At 44.4% G+C, this 12,200-nt stretch overlaps 1 protein-coding gene across 1 annotated transcript; it reads right to left on the bottom strand.

Moving 5' to 3' along the window:
- Positions 1–3,376: 3,376 nt before the first annotated feature.
- Zcchc10 (zinc finger, CCHC domain containing 10) lies at positions 3,377–11,989 on the bottom strand. The gene is made up of 4 exons (NM_026479.4): positions 11,937–11,989; positions 9,251–9,409; positions 5,947–5,991; positions 3,377–4,376 (listed from the first exon to the last, which is right to left on the bottom strand). The coding sequence occupies exons 1-4, from the start codon at positions 11,975–11,977 to the stop codon at positions 4,085–4,087; spliced, it is 537 nt and encodes a 178-aa protein (NP_080755.2). The 5' UTR covers positions 11,978–11,989; the 3' UTR covers positions 3,377–4,084.
- Between the last annotated feature and the right edge of the window lie 211 nt (positions 11,990–12,200).

Raw genomic sequence — 12,200 nt, 5'->3', positions numbered from 1 at the left:
TTTTTGAGACAGGATCTTGAATTTAGAGACCCACCTGCTTCTGCCTCCTGAGTGCTGGGGTTAAAGGTGTGCGCCACCACATTCAACCTCAATTTAATGTTTATTGTTTCCTTCCTTTTGCTTATTAAGGGATTAATTTTTATTTTCCTGATTTCTAAAGATACAAACTAAAGAAGTCATTTATTTTAGCCTTCCCCCTCTCCTCCCCTCCCCTAGAATTTAGACTCACAGCCAGATAGCTCACATCCCTCATCCTGACACCAGGGAGGGTGAGTCCATGTGTCAAAAAGAACAAAAGCCAAAAAAAAAAACCAAAAAAAAAAAAAAAAGATTCAGGGTTATACAGTTCACCTACTTTACTGACATCCCATGAATATGGAGGTAGTGAGTTTTCAAATTCATTAGTTAACATAACTTTCTAAGCTAGGTGTGGTGTTGAATGTTAATCCTGGCACTCAAAGGCTAGGTGAGCTACCTGGTGAGACCCTGTCTCAAAAAACCTGACCACTTTATTAAACAAATGACCTTGCTTATTCCTCATTCTATTGGTGGATTTGTCATTTTATTGGGTTCTCAAGCTTCTTCCTCCCTTCCCAATTAGTTTCTTCCATCCCCCAACACTAGGTAGGAGAGAAAGAAGGTCAGAGGGGAAAGGGGCGTAGATCTCTGTGGGCTGCTACTTCCTGATGATTAGGGCTGTCTGGTTCCTATGGGCCAGTTTTATCTCTGTTGTCAGGAGGCTAGTAAACCAGCAATGGAAAACACAAGGAACCAGCAGCAGGGGAGTCGGGGTGGGGATGGGAGCAGCAGTGGGGGTGGGGAGGGGATGGGAGCAGCAGTGGGGGTGGGGAGGGGATGGGAGCAGCAGTGGGGGGTGGGGAGGGAGCAAAAGAGGGGCAGCAGTGGGGACAGGGGAAGCAGGGCAGGAACCAGCAGTTGGAGCAGCACCCAGGGGAAAAGCGGCTGCCACAGGCCCACTCAGGTCTTCTCCAGAGTCCCCAGACTATCTGCAGCTGGTAAGTCACCCCCCACCCTCAGCCCCCAGAGTAGGAGACAATCATAGTTAATGGCTGTGGACAAACTGAAAGCATCCTTTTAGGATATTTAAACAAAAACATTCATAACTGAGATTTAAAAGAAACCAAAACTCTCACTATTTTGTCATATTCTGTATACATCTAATTTGATGATATATTGTGAATTCTTGGTCTTCTTGCCTCCATCTCCAGAGTGCTGGAATATCCCAGCCTTGTAGCAGAAGGGTGAGATGGTGCACATCTGTAATCTAGCACTCAGGAGGCAGAGGTAGAAGGATCTCTAGGAGATGGAGGTCAGCCTGGTCTATAGAGAGATCCTGTCTCAAAAAAACAAAACAAAAACAAGCATACACCACCAAGCCTGGTATATTACTGCTAAGAATCGAACCCAAACCTTCCTGCATGTTAGGCAATCACTACGCCCACTGAGCTACATCTTCTGTCCCCAAATCAAGATTGTTGAATAAAGGATACCTCTTTTCTAAAAAGCTTAAGGCCACAGAATAATGGGGTTAAACTTGACATTACTGTACATTATAGTTTACTTTTAAAAATATTGTACAGTATTTCCCGATCCTTGCTAGAGCGTCATCTTCTCCCTGGTTATTTATATTTATAAAGTCATATAGGATCAGTTACCCATATAAAGTGTCATACAGGAACTATTAAGAGGCAAGCCTGGGGATGTGGCTTAGTGGTAAAAGGCTTGCTAGCATTCAACAGGCCTCAGGTTCTAATCCTAACACTGGAAAAAAAATATATAAGACTTGATGTTTATGGATGCATATTTGTAATGTACATCTTCACGTGTGTGTGGGCCTGGTGTCAATGTCACATTCTGACAATTGCTCTGCTCTCCACCTCGTTTAGGGCAGTGTCTCAGAGTCTGGAGCTCACTGACTGACTAGGTTGGCTGGCCAATAATGAGCACCAGGGATTGGTCTACCTCAGTCCCTCCTGGTGCTAGACAAGGTGACCATACCTTGCTCTTCTGGTGCTGGGGACCAAACTCAGATCTTCAGCCTTGTGCAGCAAGCATTTTACTTGACTGAGCCATTGCTCTTGCCCTTAAAAAGCTATCTTTTAGCTGGGCATGGTGGCGCACGCCTGTAATCCCAGCACTTGGGAGGCAGAGGCAGTCGGATTTCTGAGTTTGAGGCCAGCCTGGTCTACAAAGTGAGTTCCAGGACAGCTAGAGAAACCCTGTCTCAAAAAAAAAAAAAAAAAAAAAACCACCAAAAATAATAAATAAATAAATAAATAAATAGCTATCTTTTAAGTATAATGTAACCAGTGGCTGGAGACACCTCATTTGCAGAGGATTGGAGTTCAGTTCCAAGCATCCACATTCATGGCTCACAACTTCCTGTAACTCCAGCTGTAGTTCCCACATCCTTGTTTGACCTCCATGGGCAAGGAGAGACACACACACACACCACACACACACACACCACACGAGTGCATGCATACATAAAAATAAGAATGCCAAGAGCTGTGGCAGGTGGAAGGTAAAGGTAGTAAGAAGAGTTCAAGGTCATCCCCAGCTACATAGGGGATTTGATGCCAGCCCAGGTTATGAAACACGAAACCCTGCATCAAGAACTTCCCAAGAGCCTCCCTGAGATGTGTGGTTCTTCAGCCAAGACTCCAAAGAAACTCATGGATGTTAAACTGGGAGGCATCCCAACCTCAAAGGTATGCAGTGGGGCACTGAAATTATGCCCAACAAGAGGATAGAGCACAGCTCGGTGGACTTGGCGCTGGCACCCATGTGTTCCCCAGCTTCTGTGTTCCCCAGGTTAGCAGAAGCTCTCACATTAGTGACGTGCGGGTCCCAGTAGGGCCAGGATAGAGGACTCTGCACTCTTGAATAACCAAATGCTCAGTTCTGTTCATGAAGAATTCAACCAAGGCTAAATCTTCATATCCTGACTGAGAACTGATGTCTAAAAAAAAGTAACTGGTAACTGGAAAAATACACATAAGAGAAGAACAAGAAACCAGGAGGAAAGGAAGGATAAAGCCCCAGAGCGTGGGGCTGGAGAGAAGCCTCGGCAGTTATGAGCACTTGCCGCTCTTGCCTAAGACCCAGGTTGCTTCCCAGCACCCACGTGGCAGTTTCTACCTACCTACCTACAGCTCCAGTTACTACAGGGGGGCCTATGCCCTCTCTGGTCTCTACATGCTATCACAGAAATGTGGCACATGAACTCACGTAGGCACGTGTACACACACACACACACACACACACACACACACACACACACACACACAAATAAATCTTAAAGAATAAAGAAAAAAAACAACAACAAAGAAAAAACTTGAAACTTACATCATTCCAATGTTCTGTATGGGGTTCTTTGATTTTATAGATTCAGAATAGAAAAATCAGAATTTTCTGATACAAACATAAAAATAGAGCACATTTATTAACAGTAGGAAAACCATTTATAATAACAATGCATTAAATCTCACATAATAAACACAGGCAAAAGAGAACAAGAAACTTCTTGATATTCTGATACAGTACAGTCAAAGACTGTCCCATACACACTGTAACATATACCCACATAAAGCATTCATTTCAAAGGCAGGAAAAAAATGACTTTTGCCTGTCAATGAAATAGATTTCCTGGTTTTCAATTTTGATTATGTACTACAGATAGACTTCAAATATTTAAAAAAAAAAGTTAAAAACAAAAGCTGAGCATGGTGGCACATATCTTTAGTCCCAACATTAGAAGATCTCTCTGAAATCAAGGCCAGTCTCCTCTACATATCAAATTCAAGGCCAGCTAGACCTACAAAATGAGACCCAGTCTTTACAAAAAGAAAAGCAACAGCAAAAACCCATATTCATTCCTAAAATAAACATCTTTATATATGTAACATCTTTTTTTTTTAAATATTCTATACAATAGTAAATACTTGGAAAGTTCTGGATTTTATTTAACACTTCTGGCCGTCTGGCTTGCTTGCTTGAGCAGGTTTTCAGTTCCCCTGGGAGTCACAGGTGCTTTGGGTCCACCGTCCCGGTGTACAGAGCTCTATTTCTTCTTCTTTTTCTTCTTCTGTGGCTCATCATCAGAGCTGCTCTCAGAACTGCTGCTGCTGCTGCTGCTGGACGAGCTGGAGTCCGAGTCCGAGGAGGAGGAGGAGGAAGAGGAGGAAGAGGAAGACGAACAGGCCGAGGAAGAGGAGGAGGAGGAGGAGCTAGAGAGGCTTTCATCTGAGTCACTGTCTTCTGAAGAGGATGAGGCGGATGTCTCACTCTCTGATGAAGACTCACTGGCCGAACTGTCACTGCTAGAGGTACTGGAACTCGTGACACTCTTAGACCTATGAAGTCACACAAAGTGCACACATGGGAAACTGACATTTTAATTCGGAGCTCAGAGATGCTCAGGCTGAGCCTCTACAGCCAGCCAGCCCTAGGTCTGATGTTTGGGGATTGCCTAACTCTGAAACCCTTTACAAGCTCTGTCATTTCAGCAACTCTCATAAGCTCATAAGGTGTACCTCCCATACTACGTCATACTGAGCATGCTGGCACAAGCCCGGGATCCTAGGAGATAGAGGCATGATCCTAGGAGATAGAGGCATGAAGGTCAGAAGGTCAAGATCACCCTCAGCAACACAGAAAGGTCAAGGCTAGTCTGTCTGTCTGTCTGTCTGTCACACACACACACACACACACACACACACACACACACACACACACTCTGTGGCTGTAACCCTAGCACTTAAGAAGCTGAAGTATGAGGATCACCGTGAGTTTGAGACCTGCCTGGGCTACAAAGTGAGATCTAGTCTCCAGAAAATAAAACAAGAGCTAAAGAAAGGGAAGGCTCAGCATTTAGGGGCCTTACTGTTCTGTCTGTCAGAGGCCTGTCAAGGAATTCGGATCCCAGCACCCATATCTGGCAGCTCAAAAATACCAGTAATTTCAGCTCCAAGGGATCCAATGTCCACTTCTGTCATCTAGAGGCATCCCTATACACACATACACATAAAATACATGTAAAAACAAAACAAAAGCAAAACCAAACAATGAAAGAACCCAAATAAGCCAGGCAGATCTCTGAGACTGAAGCCCGGCCGGTCTACACAGCCAGTTCCAGGCCAGCCAGGGCAACCGTGCCTTGACTAAAAAACCATTTAATTTTCATTTAAGTCTTTATGTGGTATGTGTGCACACACAAGTACATGTCAATATGCATACATGTATGTTTGTGTACGAAGAGCAGCAGTCATCAGGTGTTCTCCTCAGTCGCTCTACACTTTGGAACGTGGAGCACACTGACTCAGCTGGGCTGGGTGCTCAGTGAGTCACTGGGTCCACCCATCTTTACCTCCCCAGCACTGTGGCTGCACAAACCCCTGCCGCTGCTGCTCCCAGCTATTTGCTTAGGTGCATGGCAAGCACTTTACTAACTGGGCCATTTTTCCAGTCCTCTTTAGCAAAGTCTTGTAGGGACAAGGATTTTAGAATGTTATAGAAAAGGAAAAACGGAGCCAATAAATTCCACATAAGAGGAAAATATTTGAAAACACAATGAAAATCAAAATTTGCAAACAGGGATTGGAGAGATGGCTCAGTGGTTAAGAGCACTGACTGCTCTTCCAGAGGTTCAATTCCCAGCAACCACATGGTGGCTCACAACCAACTGAAATGGGATCCGCTGCCCTCTTCTGGTGTGTCTGAAGACAGTGACAATGTCCTCACTTATATAAAACAAATAATTTTTTTTTTTTGAGACAGGGTTTCATTGTGTAGCCCTGGCTGTCCTGGAACTCACTCTGTAGACCAGGCTGGCTTCTACAAATAAATCTTAAAAAAAAAAAAAAATTGCAAACAAAGACTTCAGACCGGCCTTTCTCCCCCAGGTAGTGTCATTGAGTCACCTACCTCTTCTTCTTCTTGATCTTTTTCTCTATGTTGGTCTCTCCTATGCTAAGGGACAAAGGGAAACAAAAGCTCCGATTAATAAAGTGACCACACTCTGCGACACCTCTGCCAGCCTCAGACCTGCTCTGTTCTTCATCACATTTGCTCAAGGGCACAGGGTTTCCTGCTCTAATCAAGTCAAACATTTTCCTCCCGGGACAGGATGTACACAGTGCATGTGGCCGACTCTGTGATAAAACACACGTTATCTCTTGTACATCAAAGTCTGTTAGTAGTTAAGGTGATGGAACGCACAGACTTGTTTCTTTTTTTGTTTAGAACTTTAGTTACGCATTGAACAAGCAAGGCCAACAACAGCACAACAGCTGTAATCTGGCTTCCTAGAATTACACATGGCCATTTCACACTTTTTTGTTTTTTTTTTTTTTTTTTTTTGTTTTTTTGAGACAGGGTTTCTCTGTATAGCCCTGGCTGTCCTGGAACTCACTTTGTAGACCAGGCTGGCCTCGAACTCAGAAATCCGCCTGCCTCTGCCTCCCAAGTGCTGGGATTAAAGGCGTGCGCCACCACTGCCCGGCCCATTTCACACTTTTACAAAGAACAATTTAATTTCTGCACAGCTTCCAAAATTTTAGTTATTGTTTTAAAACAAAGACATGGAAACTCAACACTGCAAGACTGCTGTTCCCTGAGCCCACAGAGAGCAGGGGAGCGTGAGCAGCGTTTCCGCCATCAGCGCACACAGCCCAGCTTTCAGGCTACAGAATGCTCCTATCACTACAATACTCGGTGCAGGTTCAAGTCCAGGGCTGGTACATGCAGGGCAAGCACTCTATACCTCATACAATTTCACTTTTTTCTTTTTCAGATCAACTCTAAGTAGTGAAAGTTCTTCTTTGTCTTCTTTGAGACAAGGTCTCACGTAGCCTAGGCTAGGCCTGAAGATGCTGCTGAACGCTTGACCCCTCCGCTTCCCTTACACAGCGTCACGGATGGATCTCAGAACCTTGTGCATGCTAGGCAAGCACTCTGCAAACTGAGCTACATCTCAGCCCGACTTCTACCCTGTGCTTGTACCTCAAAGGTTTCCCAAATGAGTCTCTGCTCCCTGATGAGGAGAGTAGGCTCGATCCTGCCACAGACAGAGCCAGCACGGGCTTCACTCTAACCAATCTCCTCAGAGAATTCTCCTTCAAAGCTTGCGGAGCTGTGTCCATTTCCACTTTCTGAGGTATAACAGAAGGTGATTCTGTTAGCTGGGGGCAGGCACTGCCTTGTTTTGTGAGACCACATTACGGAAAAGCTTTCAGTGGTAGGGTCAAACATTAGACCATCCTCAGTGTCCAGACTCCAGCCCTGGCAGAACTGAATAATGAGTTAATTCCAGACAGGGTCTGACCACACAGCTCCGGGTAACGTTTAGTTATGTAGACCAGTTAGACCTTGAAATCATAGAAACCTACCTGCTTCTGCCTCCTGCATGCTGAGATTAAAGGTGTGAGCTACCATACTGGCTGAGTAGATATTTATCGTTAGAATCTGGCAAAGTTTAGTATTAACTCAGTTTCTAATTTTAATTTTTACATTCATTCTTGAGAAACATGATTTGTTCAAAGAGATGAAGTTTTGATACAGAATTTATCAAAGCCACACAATGTACTCACACACACTCACACACACACACACACACACACATACAGAGGAGGACGGGGGAGAACATGTGTGGTACTGGAGGGCTCATGCAGGCTAAACAGGGCCCTGACCACTTAGCTGCATTCTTAGCCTAAGGTGAGAATGCTTGTTCTCTGTCTTTCTACCTGCTGCTCTGCTTCTTATCTTCCTTTTACACTCCCATCCCCGTATGGCCCTTTCGACTTTCAAGTCTCATGAGCTCCATACCTGCCCTGTTTCTCTCTCTCTTAAAGCCCCCCCCCCCTTTCCCCACTGGTGATTCTATTTGCTTGCTATGGAGCAGCAATAAAGATGGCAGTTAAAGCTTCTCTGTGGTAGGATTAGGGCCATTTGGGTACATGCCCAGAATACTCTAACTGGGTCACATGGAGACTACTTAGGGTTTGCTCTGTTTTGTTTTTTACTTCTACAGCCCACACTGATGTCCACAGCAGCCACAGTGCCAATTTACACTCCCATCAATAATGAGTAAAGCTGCTCTTTACCACAGTCCTTGCCCTTTTGTCTTCCTGACGGGTGGCCACTCTGTACTGGGTGAGACGGAAGATAAACCTAGTTCTAACTTGCTTTTCCCCTGTGGCTAAGGATGTTGGACACCTTTAAAAAAATATTCCGCAGCCATTTGTAGTTTTTGTAACTATTAAATTTCTTAGTCCAAGTTTTAAAATATTTCCATGTATAGTGATTTTAGTTCTTTGCACACTGTAAATATCAGTTCTTAGCAGGCAGAGATCCTAGCCCAATTGGTAGGCTGGTTTGTTTTGTTTCTCACTCATTTAGTGATTTTACTATCCAAAAGATTTTTTAATTTTATAATGTCTTTTTTGTCAATTTGAGAAAGGGGTGTTTTTGAAGATAGGATGTCACTATAGAACACTGGCTGACCTCAAATTAAGAGACCCACCTGCCTCTGCCTTCCAAGTGCTATTAAAGATCGGACCACCATACCTGGCCCTATTTGTCAACTTTGGAGACAGAGTCTTCTATAGTCTGGGCTTGTTTTGACTTACTATATAGCCAAGGATGACCCTGATACCTGACACTCCTACTCCATAAATGCTAGCCCGGCTCACTGGCCATGTGAGGATTTCCCTGTCTTGTGAGAGTGGGACCAGTGCCTACGGGACATCATCTCTCACCGTTCTCAACAGGACCTTTGGGTGGGACTAAGGGCCTCTCCAGATTTTGAATTTATAAGGTGTAGGGGAGGAAGTCAAAAAAAGAAAACCAAGAAACAAGTTCTTACAGATTCCTTTTTGGAAAAAGCATGCATTAATTCAGTGATCTATTATTTTTTAAAATTTGTGTGTGTGTACATGCTCACATACATATAGGTACATATATGTGAGCATACAAAGAGGTTAATAATAGCTACCTTATTAGTAGAGGTTTGAGGTTTAAATATGCTAAGACTTATAAAGAGGACACATAGGGCCTGGACACAGAGTGGCCACTCATTAAAAACCAGCCGATAGCATTGTAAGCTGGATGCGGCGGTACACACCTGTAATCCCAGCACTCAGGAGACTGAGACAGGAAGACAGCAAACTTGAGGTCAGCTGATTCTGTAAATATTTTTATAAGTTCCCCTGGATATTACATGTAAACCTACCTTTGCAGCAATAATCTATTTTCTTTTTCTTTTAAAGCTTTCTTCAGCTCTGCCGTTCTCGAAGGTCTGTGTAGGTACTTTCTTTTCCCTTTGCATTCATAAGTCCAATGTCCAAATTCCAAGCATTTCTGACATCTTACATGTTGCTTATTGGCTTCACTACAAAGAAAATAACAGAATACAAGCCTTAAGTTTTGTCTTGGGACACTTTCTGACCTGGAAGAGCATTAAAGTATCACGTGATGTTGACTCTAGCAAGCACACAAACGGTGTTCAAAGCGTGCAACCTGGGGCGCAACAGGAACTGAGTCTTGCTCTTCTAAGCCCAGTCCGGTATTTCATGCTTATAGTCTTTCACTTTGCAGGCCAATGTGGGAGGATGGCTCTGAGTTTAAAGTTAGCCTGAGCTACAGAGCAAGAGACCCTGTCTCAACAAAGCAAAATAATAAAAACAAAAATTTTGGGCTGGTGAGATGGCTCAGTGGGTTAGAGCACCTGACTGCTCTTCCGAAGGTCCAGAGTTCAAATCCCAGCAACCACATGGTGGCTCACAACCATCCGTAACGAGATCTGACTCCCTCTTCTGGAGTGTCTGAAGACAGCTACAATGTACTTACATATAATAAAGAAATAAATCTTTAAAAAAAATTTTTTTAAGTTTTTCCATTCCAATAATCATGTATTCGGACCAACATTTTTAGCTCAGAAGACAAAGGATAATGAAGGTCCTTATTTGTTGTAATGCTAGATATCAAACTCAGAGCCTCCTTCACAAATGCTCTACTACTGAGCCAGACCCCCTAACCCATTAAAACACTTTTAAGGCTGGGAAAAGGGTGGGTGGATAAGGTGTTTGCTGTAAGCCCAAAGATCTGACCCCCAACGACTTGTCCTCTGACCTCTACTCCTATTCACACATAAATGAAAAAGCTTGTTCATTTGGTTGGTTGATTCTGCTTTTGATTTTTTTCCCTGGAACTCCATCTATAGACCATACTGGCCTCAAACTCATAGATCTACCTCTGCCTCCCAAGTGCTGGCATGTGCCACTGTGCCTGGCTATCATTCTTTTTAACTTACTAATAAAAAATGGTGGTGGTGAGACAGCTCAGTGGGTTAAAGACACTTGCCACACAATACTAGGATTAAAAGTGTGAGCCACCATACCCAGCTTGGCCTAGCCTTGAACTCACAGACCCACTTGCTTCTGCCTCCTGAGTGCTTAGATCAAAAGCACAATCCACCAACGTCAGGCCCAACACTCGGGTTTTAAACTCATAAACCACAGCTTAGGTCAAAAGCAAAGTGCGAAGCAATGCAGGTATTAGATGTATAAACTGTTTCCTTTCAGGTTCGTATTATGACTTTTGATAGGTCTGAGAAATACAACATGACATGCATGTCACACAGCCATGCAGAGTGGGTATGACATTACTGGAGGGTTTTAAGATGAAGTCTTATTATGTTGCCCAGGCTGGACTCAAATTCATGTTCAAGTAACTGGTCTCCGCCCCTTACATCGCTTACACCACTGAATGGGTAGTTATTGAGTTGGTTGGTTTTTTTTCTTTTCGGAGACAGGGTCTCCCTACACAGCTGAGGCTGGCCTGCAGTTTGCTCTTTAGATCAGGCTGGCTTTGACTCAGTGCTACTCCACCTGATTTTGCTTCTCCAGTGCTTGGATTAAAGGCATCTGCCACCAGGACTGATAGTTACTGAGATTCAAACTGGGCATGGTGGCACAAGCTTTTAATCCCAGCATACTGAAGGCAGTCAGATATCTTGAGTTCGAGGTCAGCCTGGTCTACAGAGTGAGTTCCAGGACAGCCAGGGCTACACAGACAAATCCTGTCTCTAAATCTGCCCAACCCACCCCCAAATTCTAACAGACTCATAGCAAATATACCATTTCCTATCTTTCCCCAAATCCTCTGCTGACTCAGTCCTTTCTATGGCTTTTAGTCTGTTTTCAAATGTCACCCCTCACAGATGAATTTCTAGAACTGACTTGAACTGGGCCTTTTGCCTTTCCTCACCACAGCCTCTTATCCCCTTTAAAGCTTAACTTTGTTTTGTTTTTAGAGAGACAGGGTTTCTCTGTGTAGCCTTGGCTGTCCTGGAACTCACTCTGTAGACCAGGCTGGCCCCGAATTCTGAAATCTGCTTACCTCTGCCTCCTGAATGCTTGGATGTACCATCACCATCCGGCTCCTACAAAGCTATTTAAACCACTAGCTGTACTTGTTTAGAGTATCAACAGGTTCCACAATAAAACTGTTAAGCTGCGTAGCTTGAATACATTTTTCTTCAGAGAAACTGTCTGTGAGTGATTGTACTAAAATAATTATTTACAGTGAGAGCTGCAGAAAGTGAAACGGTCGATGGGGAATTAATAGGCATTGCAGACAGGCTTGTTTCTAGAAAGGGCGATAGGAAGGAGGCAGGTACGCTGAAGAGGGAAAAGTTTGGGATCTTGAGAGGGAAGATGTGGGATCAAGCATCCAGGCTACCCTTGACATGTGGACCGGACAGAGGAACACAGACCACCCAACGACCAATTCTTGGATTCATTTCGAACTCTCTTCAAATCCCGCTCAGTTCAGCAGCCTGCGCCCGCTCACTAGCTAGCGGACAGGCGTCTGCACGCCCCCAGCCCTCCTGCACACCCCACAAGCATCTCACTTACGCTTTCCTTCGAGCTATGAGCCGATGCATGGGAGTCGCCATCTTGGAGCGGCTGGAGTCTGCCGCACGGGTTTTTGGGAAACTAGCACCGGTGGGCGGGTCCTTAGAAACCTCTGCGGTCCTGGGCGGGGCCAGACGGGCTCAATTCAGAAGAGGCTAATGGTGGCCACTAGCTGGTTTGTCTTTTCTAATGTGGGCTTGTGTGTTCAGTATGAATAGGGTCTTGAAGGGTGATCTCAAACCAGGGGTCTGTAATACATATGCA

Source organism: Mus musculus, chromosome 11 (genome assembly GCF_000001635.26).
Source record: "Mus musculus strain C57BL/6J chromosome 11, GRCm38.p6 C57BL/6J".
NCBI classification, from domain to species: Eukaryota; Metazoa; Chordata; class Mammalia; order Rodentia; family Muridae; genus Mus; species Mus musculus.
This window is presented reverse-complemented; position numbering and strand designations above follow the sequence as displayed.

Excerpts from the sequence above, each read along its gene's own strand:
- Zcchc10 (NM_026479.4), bottom strand. The coding sequence starts at position 11,977 with ATGGCGACTCCCATGCATCGGCTCATAGCTCGAAGGAAAGC. Across the intron at positions 9,410-11,936 it reads CTCATAGCTCGAAGGAAAGC|TGAAGCCAATAAGCAACATG; the intron begins GTAAGTGAGATG and ends TTTTCTTTGTAG. Across the intron at positions 5,992-9,250 it reads AATAGATTATTGCTGCAAAG|CATAGGAGAGACCAACATAG; the intron begins GTAGGTTTACAT and ends TTTGTCCCTTAG.